Source organism: Scyliorhinus canicula, chromosome 26, assembly GCF_902713615.1.
Source record: "Scyliorhinus canicula chromosome 26, sScyCan1.1, whole genome shotgun sequence".
In the NCBI taxonomy this organism is placed as follows: domain Eukaryota; kingdom Metazoa; phylum Chordata; class Chondrichthyes; order Carcharhiniformes; family Scyliorhinidae; genus Scyliorhinus; species Scyliorhinus canicula.
Window position 1 is genome coordinate 4410723 of NC_052171.1, and position 24577 is coordinate 4435299.

Below are 24577 nucleotides of genomic sequence, written 5' to 3' on the forward strand. Positions count from 1 at the left end.
AAGATTCTGGAATCCCTCCCAAGATCTCTCTTTCTCTCTTTAAGCCACTGCTTAAACCAGATATCTTTGGTCAAGCTTTTGTTCACTTACCATAGTATCTCTTTCTGTGACTGTCAAATTTTGTTTGCTCATGCTACTAGGAAGCATTTGATACCATTAAAGGTCCAAAAGCATATTGTTGGTTTGAGAAATAATGATCCAGATCTTCTGGTCTCTGGAGAGTTGGAGACTGGACATTTCCTCCCCCCACCCCCTAAGTTGTGCCATGGGAACCATTGAAAGTCATTAGAATTGTCTGGGAATTTTGAACGTCCTGTGGGCAATTCCAATGCAAAGGGTTCCTTTTTTTAAAAAATGCATTTGATTCCAAACGTATATGAAAAGTTACTACATATAAACAATTTGGGAAACAAACTTCCCAAAACACAACTAAACAGTTTGAACAAATTTTCCCCCTTTCCCCCCCCCCCCCCCCCCCCCTGTGATGAACAACTCCTCAAACACTGTCACGGACATCCCCCACCTTGTCTCGAAGCCCTCCGCTGAACCCCTTGACTCGTATTTGATCTTATCCAGCTGAAGAAAGACTTATATAAGTCACCCAGCCAGGCCGCTACCCCAGGTGGCATTGCTGACCCCCACTCCAATAAAATTCGTTGTTGGACAATCAGAGAGGTGAAGGCCACAACATTGGCCTACTTCCCCCCCAGCAGCTCCGGCTTCTCTGATATCCCAAATATCGCCACCAAAGGGTCCGGATCCACTTCCTCCTGCACTATCCTGGCTAGTGCTGCGAACACTCCTGTCCAGAATCTCCAACTTTTAGCAGCCCCAGGATATATGTGCATAGTTCGCTGGTCCCCATGCACACTTTTCATACTGTCTGTCACCCCCTGAAAGAACCCACTCATTCTTGCCCACGTCATAAGTACCCTGTGAACGACCACAGGCTCAACCTTGCGAACCCTTTGTGGTGCTTCACTCAATCCTCCTTCGTTTATCTCCCCTCCCAGCTCCCCCTCCCCCTCCTCCTTAATCTTCACCCCCTGCTGTCGAGCCACCCATAGATGTCTCCGATTCTGCCCTCCCCTTCCACATCTGGCAGCAACAGGGTGTACCTCCGCAACCTGGGGAATTCTTTCCAAACCTTCCATGGGAAGTCCCTTACCTGCAGGTACCTTAACTGACTCCCTCTCGGGAGCTCTACCCTCTCCTTCAATTCATCTGTACTGGCAAACGTTTCTTCCAGATACCTTCACATTAACCAGCCACACCTCTCCACTTCCTATACATGCCATCTATCCCCCCCACTCAACACCGTGGGTTTCACACAACGGCGTTAACACCGACATCCCCTCTATCCTAAAGTGCCTCCTCAGCTGGTTCCAGATCTTCACCGTGGACTGCACCACCGGGTACTCAAAGTATCTGCTTGGCGCCATGGGCAACACTGCCATCACTATAGCCCTTAAGCTGGACCCTCGACAGGATTCTTCTCCATCCTAACTCATTCTACCCCCTCTCCTTCCCACCATCATCTCACCCTCTCCACATTCACCGCCCAATAATAATAATCTTTATTATTGTCACAAGTAGGCTTACATTAACACTGCAATGATGTTACGGTGAAAATCCCCTAGTCGCCAAAATCCTGCACCTGTTGGGGTACACTGAGGGAGAAATCAGAATGTCCAATTCACCTGACAAATATGTCTTTCGGGACTCATGGGATGAAACTGGAGCAGCCGGAGGAAACCCACGCAGACTGCACAGTGACCACAGCCGGGAATCAAACCCAGGTCCCTGGTGCTGTGAAGCAACAGTGCTCACCACTGTGCTGCCATGCCACCCTAATAATGTAGCGGGTTCTGCAACGCCAACTCTCCCTGCTGCCTCTGCCTCTGCAACAGGGTTCTCTTAACCCTTGGCACCTTCCCTGCCCATATAAAGTCAAAATAATTGTGCCCAGTTTCCGAAAGAAGGCCTTCGGTATAAAGATCGGGAGTGTCTGGAATATGAACAGGAATCTCGTAGAATCTTCACCACTTGAACCCTCCCTGCCAAAGCCAAGTGCAGCATATCCCACCTCTTTAGATCCTCCCTAACTTCCTCCACTAGTTTTGTAAACTTCCTTTTGTGAAGCATCGCTCTCATTCCCTGGCTACCTGGATCCACAGGTATTTAAACCTGTCTCTGGCCATCTTAAGTGGCAACCCCCTAAATTGGCTCGCCGACCCAACTCTATAACATGAGGAGAATGGGATCAAAGGCTACGGGGAGAAATCGGGATTAGGCTATTGAGTTGGATGATCAGCCATGATCATGATGAATGGCGGAGCAGGCTCGAAGGACCAAAAGGCCTCCTCCTGTATTCTATGTATCTATATAACTCATTCAATGGGAACATTTTGTTTTTCCCGACATTTAACTTGTATCCTGAGACTACCCCAAACTTCCCCAACAAGCCCAAGATCCACTTCATGTTCTCCAGCATGTCCGTAACATACAGTAGTAGGTCTTCAGACATAGAGTGCACCTGATGCTCCCTTCGTCCCCTCGTAATCCTTTGCCACTATGCTGACCCCCTAGGAGCCATAGCAAGAGGCTCCATTGCTCGGGCAAACAGCAGTGGCGACAGCGGGCACCCCTGCTGTTCCCCTGTGTAGTTCAAAGTTCCATGAACCCATGTCATTGGTCCACACACTTGCCCTCGGTGCCACAAATAACAGGTGCACCCATGCCACAAACCTTGGCCAAACCTTCCCAGGACCTCAAACAGGTACCGCCACTCCACCGGATCGATTGTGTTCTCTTCATCCTTGGGCACCACTACCTCCGGTACCTGAGCTCTCGACGGGGTCATGATCACATTTAGCAGCTTCCTTATATTGCTAGGAAGCTTCCTGCCCTTTACATCGCCTGTTTGGTCCTCCGCAACCACCCCCGGGACACAACCTTCCTGCCACCAACTTAGCACGCACTTTAGAACATAGAACATAGAACACTACAGCGCAGTGCGGGCCCTTCGGCCCTCGATGTTGCGCCGACCTGTGAAACCATCTGAAGCCTATCTGACCTACACTATTCCATTTTCATCCTTATGTCTATCCAGTGACCACTTAAATGCCCTTAAAGTTGGCGAGTCTACTACTGTTGCAGGCAGGGCGTTCCACACCCCGACTACTCTCTGAGTAAATAAACTGCCTCTGATATCTGTCCTATATCTCTCACCCCTCAATTTAAAGCTATGTCCCCTCGTGTTGGTCATCACCATCCGAGGAAAAAGATTCTCACTGTCCACCCTATCTAACCCTCTGACTATCTTATATGTCTCTATTAAGTCACCTCTCAGCCTTCTCCTCTCTAACGAAAACAACCTCAAGTCCCTGAGCCTTTCCTCGCAAGACCTTCCCTCCATACCAGGCAACATCCTAGTAAATCTCCTCTGAACCCTTTCCAAAGCTTCCACATCCTTCCTATAATGTGGTGACCAGAACTGCACGCAGTACTCCAGGTGCGGCCGCACCAGAGTTATGTACAGCTGCAGCATGACCTTGTGGTTCCACTTTCACGTCTGTATTTAACAACGATATGGGCATATACAACTCTCATTCCAACGATCCTTCCCCTTTTTTGGCATTAATGTGATCGTTGCCAGCGCCGCCGTCTCTGGCAGCTGCCCCTTCTCCAACACCTCACTAAACACCCCCAAGAAATGTGGTGCCAGGTCCGTCACGAACACCTTATAAAATTCTGCCTGGTAGCCATCGGGCCCTAGGGTCTCACCTGACTTCATACCCCTTATCCTGTCCAATACGTCCCTCAGCCCCACGGGCTTCTGCAGCGCCTGCCTCTCCTCTTCCTCCAACTGTGGAAACTCCAGTTTGTCTAACAGTCCTATACCCCCCCTCACACCCCGGCTCTGCCCTGGACAGCTCCTTAGAATAATCCCAAAACGGCTTGTTTATCTTCCTCGGCTCCGACACCACGTCCCCTGCTCCATTTGTATCCTCAGTATTTCCGTGGACGTGGCCTTCCTCTGTAGCTAATGCGCTATCATTCGACTCGCCTTCTCCCCATACTCGTACTGCCCTCCTTTTTCCCTATGCAGCTGTCCTACTGCCCTCCCCATTGTCAACCCATCAAATTTCCCCTGTAACTTTTTCTTCCTCATCAATCACTCTGTGGTGGGCATCCTTGAGTACTCCCTATCTACCTCCACTATCTCGTTCATTTACCATTCGTATTCCTCCCTCCTTTTCCTATCCGCATGTGCCTTGAACGAGATAATCTCCCCTCTGATCACCGCTTTTAACGTTTTCCAATGTTAGACGTTTAGCTGCTATTGTATAAAGAGTCAAAGGTTCTGCTCCATTTCGCAAACACCTTTATTTCACTTTAACAGACTTTGCACAAAAGTCTATCATCACATCACCTGACACAACGGCCACCTGAAGCCCCTTTACATATCAGTGTCAATTTTTGGATACTTAACATAAAAGAGACAGCTAATTGGATTGTCTCTTAACCCATTACTTAACGTCCAAAAAATGGCCGTCGACCTTCCCATTTTTGTTTAATTCTACATAATCTCTAATCGCAGCCCACACTTTTGTCACAAATCTCTCTATCTGCCAACAACCCCGAATTGAGCCTGTACCACGGCCTCTGCTCCCGTCCCGATCTAAGCCGAATGTCCAGCCAATGGGGCACATTATCCGCGATTACTATCCCCGCATACTCTGCTCCCTCCACCCCAACCAACCCACCATGCTGACTAAAATCTCCTGGCTCACTGCAAAAAAGTGAATTCTGGAATATGCCCTGTACAGATCTATCTACCCTTGTCCTAGTGCACAATTAGAATCTCCTCCCATAATCAACTGCTACTTGGCCAAGTCCGGGATTGCTGCCATCAACCCCCTCAAAAAAGCCTACATCACCACAATGTGGCGCATACACATTCACCAACACCACCAGCGTCCTTTCTAATACCCCAGTCAAAATTGCATATCTCCCGCCCGGGTCCCTCACTTGCTTCGCGGTCACAAAACCCTGTTTTTTTTAACTCATCAAAATTGCCACCCCACGTGACTTTGACTCAAATCCCGAGTGGGAAACCTGACCCACCCACCCCTTCCTTATCCTGACCTGCTCATTCATGCTGAGGTGTGTCTGTTGCAGAAAGATCACCTCCGTTTTTAAGCTCTAAAACTGAGCAAAAACCCGAGATCTATTAACCGGTCCATTGAGCCCTTGCATGTTCCATGTTATCAGCCATACCAGAGGCTTACGCCCCCATTCCCCTCTGCCATCCGCCATCATCCCCTTTTGGCTCTGCCCCTGTTAATTTCACCCTATACCTAGCCCATCCAACCCCGTTTCCCCGTCTCTGACTATGTTTCTTCTCCAAACTCGGTTCCTCGCATAACCCCCCTTGCACTCTCGGCCTCTGCCTCAGAGACCTGTAGGCTCTGTCCACTTCTGGGGCCTTATCCAACACCCTCTCTGCCAGCATCCTCGAAACGTACTTCATGGCACTCGCACCTTCCACTCCTTCTGCCCACTATCTGCAGATTCTGCCTTCTCTATCTATTATCCTGTTCCTCCACCTTTGCTCTCAACGTCTTACAAACATCTCCCTGCCTCCAATGCCACCACCCGATCCCTGTGGTCTGACATCACCCTCTCGATCTCTCGGATCTGCAACCCCTGAGTCTCCAAGAATTTCTCCACCCTCTCCATCGAGCCCTTCAGGGGTGCCACAGTCCCTTCAATGGCCTTCGAGCGATCCTCCTGCATTTTGCAGATGATACGAAGATTGGTGGAGTTGTGGATAGTGAGGAGGGCTGTTGTCGGCTTCAAAGAGACATAGATAGAATGCAGAGCTGGGCTGAGAAGTGGCAGATGTAGTTTAACCCTGAGAAGTGTGAGGTTGTCCATTTTGGAAGGACAAATCTGAATGCGGAATACAGGGTTAATGGTAGGGTTCTTGGCAATGTGGAGGAGCAGAGAGATCTTGGGGTCTATGTTCATTGTTCTTTGAAAGTTGCCACTCAAGTGGATAGAGCTGTGAAGAAGGCCTATGGTGTGCTAGCGTTCATTAGCAGAGGGATTGAATTTAAGAGCCGTGAGGTGATGATGCAGCTGTACAAAACCTTGGTCAGGCCACATTTGGAGTACTGTGTGCAGTTCTGGTCACCTCATTTTAGGAAGGATGTGGAAGCTTTGGAAAAGGTGCAGAGGAGATTTACCAGGATGTTGCCTGGAATGGAGAGTAGGTCATACGAGGAAAGATTGAGGGTGCTGGGCCTTTTCTCATTGGAACAGAGAAGGATGAGGGGCGACTTGATAGAGGTTTATAAGATGATCAGGGGAATAGATAGAGTAGATAGTCAGAGACTTTTTCCCCAGGTGGAACACACCATTACAAGGGGACATAAATTTAAGATAAATGGTGGAAGATATAGAGGGGATGTCAGAGGTAGGTTCTTTACCCAGAGAGTAGTGGGGGCATGGAATGCACTGCCTGTGGTAGTAGTTGAGTCGGAAAATTTATGGACCTTCAAACGGCTATTGGATAGGTACTTGGATTAGGGTAGAATAAGGGAGTGTAGGTTAACTTCTTAAGGGCAGCACGGTAGCATTGTGGATAGCACAATTGCTTCACAGCTCCAGGGTCCCAAGTTCGATTTCGACTTGGGTCACTGTCTGTGTGGAGTCTGCACATCCTCCCCGTGACTGCGTGGGTTTCCTCCGGGCACTCCGGTTTCCTCCCACAGTCCAAAGATGTGCAGGTTGGGTGGATTGGCCAGGCTAAATTGTCCAAAATTCTATGATTAACCTAGGACAAAAGTTCGGCGCAACATCGTGGGCCGAAGGGCCTGTTCTGTGCTGTATTTCTCTATCTCTATCTCTATCTGCTTCCTCTGCTGCCGGAGCTCTTCCTTGATGAAGGCCATCAACTGTTCCATCTGGGGTTTTCCAACTTGAACTTGCCCTTCCCCCTCTGCCATCCTTCCACTGGCTGCCGCACCACAGGTCTCTTCCAACACCCTGGCCAGATCTTTCCCTTTCTGCTGGTTTTGGTAACCAGCAGACATACTACTCTCGGGGCACCTTCTCCTCCGACCTTCAGTTACACTTTCCTGTCGAAGCTGCACCCAATTTCGGGTAGAAAGAGCTCTTTTCTACGCGTTCAAGCAGGAGCTGCCCTCTGTGCGACAACTCAGACCATAGCAGCCACTGGAAGTCCCCCAGTCCAAAGGGTTCCTGGCATCCTCTGAAAAAGTCTCCAACCCCAAGTTAGAATTGAGAATTTTAGATGGTTCCAATCTAGTAATCTGAATAACTTTCCAGGGATGTTCGACAGATTAAAACCGATCTGATCCCCTCCAAACACTCGCACTGAGATCGCACCACACCAGCCAAGGCTACCACCCAAGCTAGTATTCAACCAACCCCCTTGCTGAAGCCAGCCGACCCTCTCATGCATTTCTCTCTTCGTAGCTTTTCAAAGAAGATTTGGGACATTTAAACTTTTTAGTTACCAGAACACAGCCGCTTGTGCCATAAAAAGAGATTGTGGCTTCTACACAGATTCTCTCATCTGCACTCTCCAAGGTTTCCTGCTATTAAATCAGTTTGGAAAGGATCCTCCATCAGAAGATTGCCCAGGAAAATCCGAATTGTTTTGGGGATTGGGAAAGAAAGCAATTTTTGTGCAATTATAGAATGTAGTAGTGTACATATAATTCATACTGTGTCGTAAATTGTGCATGCAACTTTGGTTTGTTTCACATTTCTAACCCACTCCCTCCATCCATGCTATTGTAGTTCCTCCCAGCTGCTACAGTGTGCCGATCATCCATAAATGAATGTGACCTCCCAGAGTACTGCAATGGAACAAGTCACATCTGTCAGGCTGATGTGTTTGTGCAAGATGGGCACCCTTGCCATAACAACAATTCGTACTGCTACAACGGAGCATGTCAGAGTTATGATGCTCAGTGTATGGCTTTATTTGGACAAAGTAAGTCCCCTATAAGTATCTTCTATCAAGGCTTTGAAAGTATATTTCACAATTGAATTAACCTTTCTTTTAAGAAGTATAACAAAGTTACTTTAAATGATCGAGAAAAGGTTTTTAATTTGATAAGAGTTTGCATTTAAATCCTTCAAGTTCTTCCACCTGTCCACCATCAAGTTGTGCATTATTTTTGAATTTTGTTGAAGCAGCAATGTAAAACACGTACAATTCAGAATTGTATGCTTAGTGGGTAATGTGGAGGTGAACACCTTGGCACAGAACCGAAGGACTGGTGTTGTTGCGCTTCCTGTTGGTAGAGGGCATGTTGCTGGGAGGTGTTGCTGAAGCGAGTTTCATGAGTTGCTACAGCGCACAAGCTACTGGCTGCCTTCGGGGCACGTATTTAATCTGTTGGGGTGCAGATCTAAGATCCTACAGCAAACAGTAAAATGAAATTGAAAGCTGCCATAGTCCCAGAGGACCATAAGCTGCTCTCTCATTTTGAGAGAGATCTGACGAGTGGTGTTTTAACCTGAGGGTCACCACACCTCAAGTGAGGGGCAAGGTTGAGAAGGTGGGGCCTTCATGGATAATCTCAGTTGGTATGGGAATTGAACCCGCGCAGATGATGTCGCACTACATCAAGATCCAACTATCCAACCAACTGAGCTAACCGATCCCCAAACAGCACGTATCCAGGATCTTGAAACCCTGGACTCTCAGATTAAAAGATTGATGCTCTACCAACTGAGCTACCCGGGCAGCAAACAGTATCAGTATCAACTTGAGATAAAACATTAATATGCCTTGTTTTTTGTTGTTGTGAGGAATCATGCTGGAACCAGAGTCCTGGTGAATCGCATAACAAGGGCTGTAGATAGGGCTTTCAACTTAAAAAAAAAAAACATTTCGAGTACCCAATTCTTTTTTTCAATTAAGGGGCAATTTAGCGTGGCCAATCTACCTGCCCTGCACATGTTTTAGTTGTGGGGGTGAGACCCATGCAAACACAGGAAGAACGTGCAAACTCCTCACGGACAGTGACCTGGGGCCAGGATCGAACTTGGGTCCTCGGCGCTGTGAGGCAGCAGTGCGAAACACGGCACCACACTGATGCCCCAGGCTTCAAACTAAATAGTAAAAGGGTGGGAGTGGGAATGGAAGGGTTCAGTTGTATGGAAAATTAGAAAATCAATGTTAAAGGAGAAGATGGGAGTGCAGGTTAATGATGAGGACTTTAAACTAGTTGAAGTGGCCGAGGGCTCAGGAGAGGTAAGTAAAGTTACGGAACATGTAATAGAACAAAGTATAGAAAGCGGCAGGAAGATAACTTCTGGCACAGCAAAAAAGGGGACAGCTATGAGAAGGGGGCGGTCAACACAGGACTGCATGTTGCACCTAAATGTGCGCAGTACAAGATAAAAGATAAATGAGCTTGTTGCGTGCATTGAAATTGGCAGATATGATGTTGTGGGCACCACACAGATGTGGCTGCATGGGGATCAGAGCTGTCTGTCTATGAGATGGATTTTATGAGCAACTTGTGGTAGAGCTCACGAGACAGCAGGTAATTCTGAATTTGTTGTGTGATGAGGCAGACTTGATTAGGGAACTTAAGGTGAAGGAACCCTTTGGGGGCAGTGACCACAATAGTATGGAATTTACCCTGCAGTTTGAGAGGGAGAAGTTAGAATCGGATGTAACAGTTTTACAATTAAGTAAAGGTAACTTCAGATACATGAACGAGGAGTTGGCCAGATTTGATTGGAAGGGGAGCCTAGCAGGGAAGAGGGTGGAACAGCAGGAGTTTTTGGGGACGATTTGGGAGGCACAACTGAAATTCAACCCAAGGAGGAGGAAACGGGCTAAAGGGAGCAGGAGGCATCTATGGCTGATGAGGGAAGTCAAGGACAGCATAAAAGCAAAAGAAGAATCACACAAGGTAGCCAGAATTAGTGGGAGGCCAGGCGATTGGGAAGCATTCAAAAGCAAGCAGAGGACAACTAAAAAAGCAATTGGGAGGGGAGGGGAATGAGATATGTGTAAGCCAGCTAGTAATATGGAAGAAATTTGCAAGAGTTTTTTTTTGAAAAATAAAAGGTAAGAGAGCGGCATGTGTGGTCATTGGTCGACTGGAAAATGAGTCAGGGGAAGTAGTAATAGGGAACAAAGAAATGGCAGATAGGTATTTTGCATCAGTCTTCACAGTGGAAGACACCAGTGGCATACCAGAACTTCAAGAGAGTCAGGGGACAAAGCGGAGTGTTGTGGCCATCACTCAGGTGAAGGTGCTGGGGAAATCAAACGGTCTGGACTAGATGGACTGCACCCCAGGGTTCTGAAGATGATAGCTAGAGGGAGATTGTGGAGGCGTTGGTGGTGATATTTGAGGTATCACTGACGGCAGGGAGGATCCCTGAGGACTGGAAAATGGGTCATGTAACACCCCTGTTTAAGAAGGGAAGGAAGCAGAAGACGAGGAATTATAGGCCAGTTAGCCTGACTTGGGTTGTCGGTAATAGTTTAGAATCTATTATTCAAGATGGGATTGTGCACTAGTTGGAAGTGCATGATCTAATAGAACTGAGTCAGCACTGCTTCATCAAGGGGAGGTCATGCCTGACAAATCTGTTACAATCCTTTGAGGAGGTAACGAGGAAGTCAGACAAAGGAGAGACCCAGTGGATGTGATCTATTTGGATTTCCAGAAGGCCTTTGACAAGATCCACATAGCAGCCTGCTAAATAAGATAAGAGTCCATAGTGTTGGAGGCAAGGTACTGGCATGGATAGAGAATTGGCTAACTGGCAGCAAACAGAGTGGGGATAAAGGGGTCTTTTTTAGCATGACAGCCAGTTACAAGGAGTGTACCACAAGGGTCAGTGTTTGGACCACAACTATTCATAATATACATTAATGGTCTGAAAGAAGAAACTGAGGGCATTGTTGCGATATTTGCAGATGATACAGATATGTAGAGGAACAGGTAGTGTTGAGGAAGCAGGGAGGCTGAAGAAGGACTTGGACAGGCGAGGAGAATGGGCAATGAAGTGCCAGATGCAATACAATGTGGAACAGTGTGGAGTTATGTACTTTGGTATGAAGAAGAGGCATAGACTATTTTATAAATGGGAAAAGGCTTCAGAAATCAGAAGCACAAAGGGACTTAAGAGTCCAGGATTATTTTAAGGGTTCAGTTGGTATCTAGGAAGGCAAATACAATATTAACATTCGTGTCAAGAGCAGAGGTGTACTGTTGAGGCGGTGTAAGGCTCTGGCCCGACCCAATTTGGAGTTTTGTGAACAGTTATGGGCCCCTCATCTAAGGAAGGATGTGCTGGCCTTAGAGAGGGTCCAGAAGAGGTTCGTAAGAATGATCCCTGGAATGAAGAGTTTGTCATCTGAGGAGCGGTTGAGGACTCTGGGTCTGTACTCAATGGAGTTTAGAAGGATGAGGGGGGATTCTTATTGAAACATACAGAAAACTGAGAGGCCTAGATAGAGTGGACGTGGAGAGGATGTTTTCACTAGCAGAAAAAACTAGAGTGCAAGAGCACAGCCTCATACCGAAGGGATGAGATGAGGAGGAATTTCTTCATCCAGAGCGTAGTGAATCTGTGAAATTCATTGCCGCAGAAGGTTATGGAGGTTAAGTCACTGAGTATCTTTAAATTGGAGATAGATAGGTTCTTGATTAATAAGGGGATCAGGGGTTATGGGGAGAATGAAGGAGAATGGGGATGAGAAATATATCAGTCATGATCGAATGGTGGAGCAGACTCGATGGGTTGAATTGCCTCATTCCGCTCCTATATTTTCAGTTCTTCTGGACTTACTTGATGATTTTTTTCTAGGGCACCATTGCTGCCTCACGGCAGGTCCCAGGTTCGATCCCTGCTCTGGGTCACTGTCTGTGTGGAGTTTACACAGTCTTCCTGTGTTTACGTGGATTTTACCCCCACAATCCAGAAATGTGCAGGGTAGTTGGATTGGCCATGCTAAATTGCCCCTTAATTGGAAAAAAAAAGAATTGGGTACTCTTATTTAAAAAAAAATAAAAAATGATTACATTCCAGGGAAAGCTACAGGGAGTTTGAGTATTTGGAAGAGGTGTAGGAAGCCTGTTTGAAATATTTATTTTCCATAAATTTGTTCATTAACTTCCAGATGCAAAATCTGCTCCACATACTTGTTTTCAAGAAGTGAATTCAAAAGGTGACCGTTTTGGAAATTGTGGATCAAGTGGCGCTGGGTATAAGAAATGTGAGATCAGGTAGTTTTTTCACTGTTTTATTTTATTCCTGTGTAGTTTAACTCCTCAGTTATCTGTACCAATCTTTTCTGTAGTTCAGTGACTGGGGTAACAAGCATAAAGATTAATTTTAAAAGGATGACGATGCAGCAGTATTTTGTTTAACTCCATAATCTGTTATTTGCTTCCTTAAAATAGCTGTTTAGTTTTCTAACATTGTACTGTTTGATCTTGATCATTGCTCAATTTGGGTTTTAGTTAAGTTTCCAAATTGTGGTGAATGTAGTCATGGGAGACATCCCTGAACGGTAAACTGGAGCAATCGTAGAATAGTGGATTTTACTTATTAAATATTTTAATTTATGTATTTATTACTTTTATTGATAACTGGCTATTTAATGCTTCAAAATGTTGATATTTTAATAAATTAATTTACTTTATCGTGTCAGATTCAAACACACACATACAGGGATAGTGAAATAACAGAGCTCTCACATCCAATCACCATATATTTATTGCCTAGTTTCAGAAGCCCATCAACTATCCAATCTGAACGAGTTTTAATTATACTGTGACCATATCTTCCAGTAAGGAACAGTGATAAATGACTAAATATAAGTAGTGGTAAGTAGAACACACAATATGCTGTTCAGTGTACGGGCAATTGGTAGATCTGGAAGGTGGTAAGTAACATTTGGGAACGTCTGCCCTAAGCCAATATAAGAGTACTGTTTCAAGCTAGATTTTAAAAACAGACAGCAATATTTTGTTTAACTCCATAATCTATTGTTTGTTTCCTTCAAAAATATTTCTGAAAAGAGACATATTGTCAAAGCTTTTCATCTTGCACTTCTCAGGACAGCACAAGAATGCCAAATTTCAAATGGAACAATTTATCCTGTATGCGTCCCATTGCACCCTATTTTACCTATCGCTAGTTCTGCACAACATGAGTTGGCCAAATGGTTGAATAAGTTGCTAATATTCTAAGTATTGGACAATTTGAGGGTTAAAAGCCTGGGGTTAGTGTGTTTAACTGCAGTGGTCCTGTTTTTTAAAAATTCTGTTTTGCAGGGCCTAGTACTTTGAGCAGCCAGAAGGTGAAATTGACAAAGGATGTGTTTTTCAGTCTGGACTAATAGACGATGATTTAATTGGGAAAGTTCCTGGGGAATTAATATGCTTTGCAGCCTGCAGATGTAAATAGTTTTTCGGCTGAGGGAGATGAGGTCATTGCTAGTTGGGGCCAAGGAATGCAGAGAGACATTTTAGAAAAGCTTTAGAGAGGCAGTTTTTGGAGAAAGCTTTGGAGAGAATGGCTGAATTCTGATCTATCTAATGTTGAGTCCACAATTCTCCCACAGTGAGACATATTGAGAGCTGTATGTTTCTTTTCTTGTTGTTCAATGAGACATTGAGTAGTACTGTTTAAGGGTAAATTGTGAGCTGTTAGTTTCAGGTGTGAAGTTGAAGACTATTATATTATATTAGGAATAAAGTTTTGTTTTAAAAATGTCCAGTCCTATTTCTTCACCCTGGAGCGAATCATTCTTTCCACACAATCTTGCAAATAAACTAAAATATTTGGGGTTCGGTCCAGTGTCTTTGCCGCTGTTGGAGCCTGATCTAGGATGGTAATAACAAGAGATTTGATGATATTGAAAATCATGAGGAGTTGGACAGAATGGACAAGGATTAAATGTTCCCCTTAGCAGAAAATTTTTTTTTTTTTTTTTAATTTTTTTTTTAAGGTTAATGGCTGTTGGGTTACTTACTGGTATAGGGTGGATACGTTGACTTGAGTAGGGTGATCATTGCTCGGCACAACGTCAAGGGCCGAAGGGCCTGTTCTGTGCTGTACTGTTCTATGTTCTATATGAGGCGCCCAGAATCATAACCGGGTGAAGTAATTATTTTACTTAATATACTATGCGGCACTTTGTGAATTGTGAATTTCTGAATGTGGCTCTTGCACGGAAAAGTTTGCCCACCCCTGCTCAACTGGTTGCCTAATTTTTCCTTAAATTTGTCTATATTATTCGCTTCAACCATTCCCTGGATTAGCAAATTTTGTGTTCTTGCCATTCTTTGGGTGAAGAGGTTTCTTGTGAATTCCTTTTGGATTTCATGGTTACTGTCTTATATTGGTGGCCTCTATTACACTCTTCCTCAAATAGTAAACGTTCTCCCTGTAGCCATTCTATCAAATGTTTTCATAATTTTAAAGACCTCTATTCAATCACCGTCAGTCTTTATCAAGAGAAAAGAGACAAAGCTTTCAATTACTTCCTGATATGTATACCACACATCTTTGTAAATCTTCTCTGCACCCTCTCCATTGTTTCTATGTCCTTTTTTATTTTGTGTCACCAGAAAATCACACCGTACTCTCAAGTATGGTTTTTCTAAAGTTCAATATAGGTTTAGCATAACATCCTGACTTTTCAATTCTATCCCTCCAGAAGCAAAGCCAAGTACTTATTTTGTTTTATGTCCAGGGTCCCCGGTTCGATTCCCGGCTGGGTCACTGTCTGTGTGGAGTCTGCACGTCCTCCCCGTGTGTGCGTGGGTTTCCTCCGGGGGCTCCGGTTTCCTCCCACAGTCCAAAGATGTGCGGGTTAGGTGGATTGGCCAGGCTAAATTGCCCGTAGTGTAAGGTTAATGGGGGGATTGTTGGGTTACGGGTATATGGGTTACGTGGGTTTAAGTAGGGTGATCATTGCTCGGCACAACATCGAGGGCCGAAGGGCCTGTTCTGTGCTGTACTGTTCTATGTTCTATGTGTGGTCTTGCTAACCAGTGGTGCAACTTTCAGTGACTGTTGCAGTGATCACTGACTTAAGATGAAGGGAAAAGAACCAAAGACAACAAGAGGAAAAAGATTTTTACACCGTGCATGGCTCGGATCTGGAATGCAATGCCTGAGAATGTGTGGATGCAAATTCAGTCATGGCTTTCAAAAGGAAATTGGAAGGGAAAAGTATTGCAGTGGAGTAGGATTAGGTGACTTACTTCAGCAGAGAGGTGGTATTGACACAGAGGGCTGAATCGCCTCCTGTGCTGCAACTATTCGATAATAGTGCACAAAAATGTCACTGTTGAGGCCAAGAGTCATGGGTTATGCGAGAGCGAAGGATCAGTGTGAATATGATTCAGACTTTCCAATTGAAAACGCTGATTCATGAACTACATTCTGCGAAAACTTAGTGATAATGAAATTGGACATGAATGGGGACACAACACCAACGTTATAACATTTGTTCGTCCAATCCCTCCCAACATTCAGCTCCACTGATTTCAATATCTGGCATCAGGCATAACAACTATAAAATACTTGCTGCTTACTTTATATTCCTTCTCTTGTCAAATTTCAACCCGTTATTGAGGCAAAGAATAAGGAGAACAAGTGAGTGAGTGTGTGTACAGACAAGTTAACTCATTGAGTAAAATATCAGTACAGGCTTGGTGGGCTAAAAGCCTGTTTCTGTTCTGTAACATACTCTGCTTCTCACTGTTTTGAAAAAATGGCACCAATTTAGTGCCTTTTACCGCCTCAGCATATCCCATGAAGTACTTTTGATGTATAGTCACTGCTGGCAATTTGCACACCGTAAGCTCGACAAACAACAATGGAAATAGACCAGTTAATCTGTTTTCATAATATTAACTGCGGGATTAATATTGGCCAGGAATCTGGGGATAACTCTGCTCTTCAAAATAACACGATGGGGTGTTTTACATCCACATGAGAGGACAGAAGGGGCCTCGATTTAATGTATCACCTGAGACCGCATCTGCAACATGTAAGCGCTGCCTCATTGCTACACTGGTGTCAGCCTTCATGCTTGTACTCAGGCCGTGGAATGGGACTTTAACCCACAATGTTCTAACTCGGCAGTGAGAGTGTTACTTGCAAAAAAAAAAAGTAAATTACTTCATGAACATTATTGTCACACGTTTACTTTTTTTTTCTGCCATAATTTACACAATATGTAATCTCACATACTGTAATGTCGCTGATTTGTTATATTTTTATTTATCTAGAAATTCCATGTGTGGGAAGCTGCAATGTGAGAATGTTAACTCTGCACCTGTATTTGGAATCCAACCTTCCATCATCCAGACACCGATTGGTGGGACTATATGTTGGGGGGTTGACTTCAGGTTGGGATCAGATGTCCCAGATCCTGGCATGGTAAACTCAGGAACCCAGTGTGAGGCTGGCAAGGTATAATAAATGTTCATCAACTGCGAGAAGTAGTTTTGGTATTATAGGATGCATGATATTGTTTGGATTTTTCTCTGTAATCCATGTCTTATGAAACAGGGGACCCCTCCACAGGGATCCCCTCCACAGGGATCCCCTCTTCCCAACCACTGGAAGCCAGAGAGGACTCCTGACAGGGGCAGTGGGAAGCATTATAGCTGTAATACTTATTTTGCAGCTCCACATGTCCATTCCTCGAAGGAGAGAAGCTGTGCCTGCATCTGATTTCCACAGATCTATCAGATGCAAGTCATTTATAGCTTTCAAGTAGTGGTCTGTGAACCATCTGCATGGATGAGCCATCCATAGCCCTTTATGCTTCAGTGGCCTAAGACCATAAGACATAGGAGCAGAATTAGGCATTCTGCCCATCGGGTCTGCTCCGCCATTCAATCATGGCTGATATGTTTCTCATCTGAGTGGTGAAACCCCAATGGTTGTGAACATTCACCGCATCAAAGGGAGGGAAGTGCAGTGAAACCACGTGCTTTAATGATTGGAATGCACTTGCATCTGGTTTAGCACACTGGGCTAAAGCGCTGGCTTTGAAAGCAGACCAAGGCAGGCCAGCAGCACGGTTCGATTCCCGTACCAGCCTCCCCGGACAGGCGCCGGAATGTGGCGACTAGGGGCTTTTCACAGTAGCTTCATTGAAGCCTACTCGTGACAATAAGCGATCTTCATTTTCATTTCATTTCATCTCTTTTATGTGGTGAATGAAAACTTGTGTGATCTTAGAGTGAGCAATCAACTGCTCGTGAGCACTCACTGGTCTGCAACTGTGTCAGAATGGCAGAAGGAGGCAATTGAATTCAATTCACCTAAATTTAAGGAAAGGGGGAAGCAGCGAGGTGGGAAGTCGAGGGGAAGTCAAGGTGAGGGGGGAGTTGGGAGGAAAGGGGGGGTCAAGGGGTTTGGGGGGAGTCCAGATGAGGTTTTGGGGTGGGGGTGGGGGGGGGGGGGGGGGGAGTCGAGATGAGGTTTGGGGAGGGGAGTCGAGACAGGGTTTGGGGGGTGAGGAAGTCGAGACAGGGTTTGAGGGGGGGAAGATCGAGACAGGTTTGGGGGGGGGGGGAGTCGAGACAGGGTTTGGGGGGGAGTCGAGACGGGGTTTGAGGGGGGGGGTCGAGACGGGGTTTGGGGGGGGGAAGAGTCGAGACAGGGTTTGGGGGGGAGTCGAGACGGGGTTTGAGGAGGGGGGAGTCGAGACGGGGTTTGAGGAGGGGGGAGTCGAGACGGGGTTTGAGGAGGGGGGAGTCGAGACGGGGTTTGAGGAGGGGGAGTCGAGATGGGGTTTGAGGAGGGGGAGTCAATATGGGGTTTGAGGAGGGGGGAGTTAAGGGGGAGAGGGATCTTGGGGAGTTCTCGGGGGAAGGGGGAGTCAAGGAGGTGTGGGGTCGGGGGGGGGGATGAGTTATGGGCCAGGGTTTAGAGAATCCCAAAAGAGTATCATGGAGGTCATCTGACCCACAACTTTTACTAGATTGTGGTATGGGGAGCACGTGGCCCACTCTACAGGTGTGGTGCAGCAGACATCTAACAGTGTTTTTTAAAGCAAAACAATGTTTATTCTATGAACTCAAGTTAACCTTTTTTAAAACATACAGTAAACATCTTGGCAACCACCAATCAAATACAAGCCCCAAAGAATGCAACACTAGGTAATCCTTAGACTTTTCTTTTTAACATTCATAAGACATAAAAAAAACCTTTTAACAGAAGGACATCAGGTTTAAATTCACAACTGAAATCAGTTATCACTCTGAATTCACCAAATGATCAAGAGATAGTCTTTACATGGCATAGAGAGCAACATTGCACCTTGTGGCTGACTGCAGCTCCAACACTAAAACAAAACCAAAAAAACAGACACACCCAAACTTTTCTCAAAGTGAAACTAAAAGCTGATAGGCAGCCCAGCTCCACCCACACTCCGACATCACTGCAGTAATAAATACCCATTTCTTAAAGGTACACCCACTACAGTTATTCTATAAGAAGCATTCATTTCTTAAAGGTACTCTCACATGACAGAGGGAGGTTATGGGGGTCGAGGGGGGGAGAGAGGGGGACAAAAAAAAAGGAGGCAATTATTTTCCATGCTTCCAACCTCTGTTTTCAGTTGGGTTGCGAGCAAGTTTGGTGGTACTGATATGAATGCATTGGTCTTTTAATTTTGTCTGCAATATTCAATATTGTCAGAGTTCAATACCAGCACTTGAACTCCTTGCACACCCTGAGTTAACTCTGTTTCTCAAATCAATTGTGATGATCTTGTATTACACTTGTGTTTATTTTTACGTGTTTATTTTTACATTGTACAACAGAAGCACCATAAGGTGAAGCCTGATAGAATTCCAGTGATACTGACTTGATATCAGTCAACATAGACTTGTTCAAAGATGCCAGCCAATTATCAGAATTTAATATGTTGAACCCCATGCCCTGGAAATCACTCAGGAGACAGAAGAGATGACCTCTGTATCTGCAGGATTGGAATTATAAAATCCAGCAAGTACATAAAGGATACTTAGACTCCGCAGAACTTGGATTTAAGAAAACATTCCCAAGAGCATGCATCCTGAAGTTAGTATTTCCAGAAATCTGGATACTTACAAAGATATCCAGGGCTTCCCAAATCAGAAATTTCTGTGCATCTTAAGGTATTTTAATTTTTGTGTGTATTTAAATTTCAAATAAGTTCAGTTTTGACACAATAGTCAAACATGATTTTTTTTTACAATAATAGAAGTGTTTACTTTTGTCCAGCTTATCTTTTAGAAGAAGGGTCAGCAAGTCTCCCAAGGCATCTCAATATTAACAAAGGGTTCTTCTATACTCAGCATGTTGAAAATCATTAGCGTAGAGAACGTGAATGTAGGTCTAACGAACTGTTAAACTGAAGGAAATACTCGAGTTTTACCAGGGAGACTAATAATATGCCACCAAATGACAGTACAGTAAACTTTCTGTTGTACAGCACTCTTATCAAGCAGAATTCAACATATTAATTTCTGACAATTGGCTAGCATCTTTGAACACTAGAGCAGTCTATGTTGACTTTATCATCCAACTGCTGCTGTTTCTCTAATATGAATCATCGCTTTATCAAATGGAAGCAATTCTGAAATTATCTGGAATACATACAGAGTCTGCACCGACCATCTGAAAAAACACCCTACCTAGGCCTCTGTCCCACCCTATCCCGGTACCCAGTAACCCCACCTAACCTTTTTCGACACAAAGGGGCAATTTAGCATGGCAAATCCATCTAACGTGCACTTCTTGGGACTGTGGGAGGAAACAGAACCACCCGAAGGAAACCCACACAGATACAGGAAGAATGTGCAAACCCACACAGTCACCCGGGTGGGAATCAAACCCGGGTCCCTTGTACAGTGAGGCAGCAGTTCTTGCCACCATACTGCCCTTTGTGTGCTGTAATATTTTAAACTTTATGTTTTAAAGTACTTCTGAAAATTATAAGTGTAAGACAACTGGACATGTCAGTTCATGCACCAAAAATTGCACTGCCACATTTTTGGTCACCTGACACCATCCTGTCCCTATGCACGTCAAATAATAAAGATTTTACTATAATTCCCACATCCTACAATATATAAAATTGTAGTAATTCACCTTTTTCAGAACAAATGTTAGGTATAAATCCAATAATAGTAAAAACCAAAGTTGGTTGCATTTTCAGCTATTTAACCATTATTTTGATATGTTTTAGATCTGCATGGATTTCAAATGCGTGGATGCCTCTATTCTAAAATACGATTGTGATGTGCAAATGAAATGCAATGGCAATGGTGTAAGTAAGAGCTCGTCTGTAAAGTATCAATTGCAATTAAAGATTTGATATTTAATATTTTTGTTCTTTGCTGAACTCTGAATCGGAAGTACAGGTAAATCACTCTTGTACTTGGCAAAAGTAATTCGAGGTATTCACTACTTATCTAGTTTCCTCCTACAGTGAGGAGACAACACAATGTAGAACATATTCAGTCCACAAGGATAACTCTGAGCTTCCAGTCACGTATCATTTTTAATTCTCCACCTCACTACCACTCTGCTCTCGGCCTCCTACACTGTTTCAATTAAGCTTTTTAAAAAATTAATTTATGGGATGTGGGTGTCGCTGATTAGGCCAGCATTCATTGCCCAATCCTAATTTCCCTTCAGGAGGTGGTGCGAGTTGCCTCCTTGAACCGCTGCAGTCACCGTGGTGTCGGTACACCAGGTTCCCAGGCATGTGCTACTCTTGCCCTTCTAGATGGTGGTGGTCGTGGGTAGGAAAGTGCTGTCTCAGTGAGTTCCTGCAGTGCATCCTATAGATGGTATACATGGTTTATACTGTGCATTGGTGGTAGAGGGAGTGAATGTTTGTGGAAGGGGTAGCAATCAAGCTGGCTGCTTTGTCATAGATCATAGAATTTACAGTGCAGGAGGAGGCCATTCGGCCCATCAAGTCTGCACTGCCCTTGGAAGGATCACCCTAACTAAGCCCACACCTCCATCCTATCCCCGTAACCCCACCTACCTTTTTTGGACAAAAAGGACAATTTAGCCTGGCCAATCCACCTAACCTGCACATCTCTGGACTGTGGAAGGAAACCGGAGCACCCGGAGGAAACCCACGTGGACACGTAGAATGTGCAGACTCCGCACAGACAGTGACCCAAGCTAGGAATCGAACCTGGGACCCTGGAGCTGTGAAGCAACTGTGCGGACCACTATGCTATGGATGATGTCCAGTTTCTTGCATGTTGTGGAGCTGCATTCATCCAGATAAGTGGAGAGTATTCTATTACACACCTGACGTGTCTTGAAGATGGTTGACAGGCTTTGGGGGAGTTCAGGGGGTGAGTTACTTGCTGTAGGACTCCTAGCCTTTGATCTGCTCTGGTAGCGACAATATTAATATGGCTAGTCCAGTTCAGTTTCTGATCAATGGTAACTCCTGGGATGTTGATTATGGGGTACTCAGCAATCGTAATGCCATTAAATGCCACAAGGTGATGGTTAGATCCTCTCTTGCAGGAGATGGTCATTTCTTGGCACCTGTGTGGCACAAATGTAACGTCACTTGTCAGCTCAAGCCTTATATTGTCCAGCTCTTGTTGCATTTGGACATGGACTGCTTCATTCTCTGAGGAGCAACAAATGATGCGGAACATTGTGTAGTCATCTATGAACATCCCAACTTCTGACCTTAAGATGGAAGGGAGGTCACTGATGAAGCAGCTAAAGATGGTTCGGTCAAGGACACTACCCTGAGGAACTCCTGCAGTTCCTCAGGCTATACTGCATCATCACGCGTCCTGCAGGCCATCCTGAAGTCTGAAGATCAGAGGCTGAATGCCCTTGACTGCTGAAGTGTTCCCCGACTGGAAGGGAACATTCCTGCCTGGTTATTGTTCATGAACAGACATCCCGCGACAATAACCAGGCAGGAATGTTACCTTCCAGTCGGGGAACACTTCAGCAGTCAAGGGCATTCAGCCTCTTATCTTTGGGTAAGCGTTCTCCAAGGCGGCCTTCAGGACGCACAACAGCGCAGAATTGTCGAACAGAAACTGATAGCTAAGTTCCACATGCATGAGTACGGCCTCAACCGGGACCTTGGATTCATGTCGCATTACATTCACCCCCCACCATCTGGCCTGGGCTTGTAAAATCCTACCAACTGTTCTGGCTTGGGACAATTCACACCTCTTTAACCTGTGATTATCCCTCTGTCCAGTCGTACCATCTAGACCTGTAAGGACTAAGTATCTTCTTGCAACATAGACTTTGTCTGTATATGTGTTTGTAGAACCCACCACCCATCTGAGGAAGGAGCTGCGCTCCAAAAGCTAGTGATTCCAAAGAAACCTGTTGGATTTTAACATGGTGTTGTAAGACTTCTTACTGTAACCTAAAGCTATGAAACTTCACGGGGTCCAGAGTCAATGTTGAGGACTCTCAGGACAATTGCCTCCAGACGATATACTACTGTGCTACCTCTACTGGGTCTGTCTTGCCGGTGAGACAGGACACACCCAGGAATGGTGACAGTGGTGTCTGGGACATTGTCTGTAAGGTATCATTTCTGTGAGTATGATTATGTCGGGCTATGAGTCGTCCCTGAGACAGCTCTCCCAACTTTGGCACAATCCCCCAAATATTAGTAAGGATGACTTTGCAGGGCCATTGTCGTTTTTGGTGCCTAGCTCAATGCCAGGTGGTCTATCCATTTTATTTTGTGTGTTCGTAGTAGTTGAATACGACTAAGTTGCTTGCTAGGCCATTTCAGAGGGCATTTAAGTGTCAACCACATTGCTGTGGTTGTGGAGTCACATGTAGGCCAGACCAGATAGGATGGCAGATTTCTTTCCCGAAGGGACATTCGTGAAACAGATGTGTTTTTACGACAATCAACAATGGTTTCATGGTCATCTTTAGACTTTTAATTCCAGATATTTTATTGAGTTTAAATTCCAGTGGCAATACCACTATGCCACTATCTCCCCAACATTAACTTAAGGAAGAGTACTTCATCTTTTGATTCGGCACTTTGCATCCTTCCAAACTCAACACTCGAGTTCAACAGTTTTAGATCATACGCATACTCTCTTTTTTAAAAATGTTTTCTTTTGTTTTTGGACAACATTTTGTGGTAATTATTCCATTTTCCATTTCTGATGAATAGGTGATGTGAACCTGAAATGTTAACTATGTTCTCTCAACGGATGATGTCTAATCTGTTGAGTATTTCCAACATATTATAGTTTTAGATCTGAATTCCACCATCCGCAGTATTTTGCTTTTGTATTTGTTGTCACATTTACAGCTCCTCTACATTTTGTTTCTTTATTTTCTCTCTGCCATTTCCTTTTACCTTGCACAATCATCCATTTTGTCATTTAATCTGTCTTCTCTTCCATCTTATCATAGATTTTCCCATTTGTTCTTCGCCCTGCCGCTGTACTTACTTAAAGCCTGTAATATCTCTAACTTTTTGTAGATCTGACAAAAGGTCATTGACTTAGTTAACTGTTTCTCTGTCCAGAGATCCTGCCAGGTTTGCTGAAACTTGCCAGTATTTTCTGTTTGTAAATTTATATTTACGGTGTTCCTTTGTCCAGAACGAACATTTGGCTCAATGCTGAACCAAAATCTGTATTTTGAACAAGCAATGTTCAGACAGCTTGAACTCTTCTGAATGCACTGTTGCCTTTACCTCTGTTTTAAATCAATTACTATTTTCCATTTAGACATAGACATAGAACATACAGTGCAGAAGGAGGCCATTCGTATGCTATTCAAGGACAAAATCAAATCTCGGTGAAGGAAATGGAAACAAAAGTTTTGAAAAGATAGCAAAATTTACGGACACCATTTACCGTGCAGTTATAGATGAGTTACTACAAGATTAATTTATAATTTAGAGATTGCTTAATGATGTTTAATGGAGATTGCTTAATGTTGGGCAGCATGGTGGCTCCAGAGACCCGGGTTCAATTCCAGCCTCTGGTGACCATGTGGAGTTTGCACATTCTCATGACTGCATGGGTTTCCGCCGGGTGCCCTGGTTTCTTCCCATGGTCCAAGGATGTGCAGGCTGGGTGGATTGGCCATGTTAAATTTCCCCTTAATATCCAAGAGGTGAAGTGGAGCTGCTGGGTTATGGAGATAGTGTGGAGGCATGGGCTTAAGTAGGGTGCTCACTCCAAAGAGCGGTGCAGACTCAATGGGCCGATTGGCCCCCTGCACTGTAAATTCTATGATTCTACGATTCTATTTATTCTAAGTGGTTTAAATTATTATGAAATTATGGTTTTCACCACTTTGGTAAAATTATATGGAACAAATGCACAGAAACAGACCTCTAATAAAAGAGTAAGTGCTTCAGATATTTGAAATCTGAAATAAAAAAATAGAAATGCTGGAAATATTCAGGAGGTCTGGCAGAATCTTTGGAGAGAGAAGCAGCATTTACATTTCAGGCTTAGCCTTTCACACTCATGAAAATGTGTACCAA

At 44.7% G+C, this 24577-nt stretch overlaps 1 protein-coding gene across 2 annotated transcripts in view; it reads left to right on the top strand.

The window, feature by feature from the left end:
• The window catches only part of LOC119957303 (disintegrin and metalloproteinase domain-containing protein 9-like), a 143600-nt gene that overhangs the window by 81776 nt on the left and 37247 nt on the right, over window positions 1-24577 (top strand). For both annotated transcript variants that reach the window (XM_038785155.1, XM_038785156.1), the window contains exons 14-17: window positions 7837-8032; window positions 12197-12302; window positions 16326-16509; window positions 20285-20365. In XM_038785155.1, coding sequence (XP_038641083.1) covers window positions 7837-8032; window positions 12197-12302; window positions 16326-16509; window positions 20285-20365 — 567 coding nt within the window. The remainder of the gene's footprint in view (window positions 1-7836; window positions 8033-12196; window positions 12303-16325; window positions 16510-20284; window positions 20366-24577) is intronic.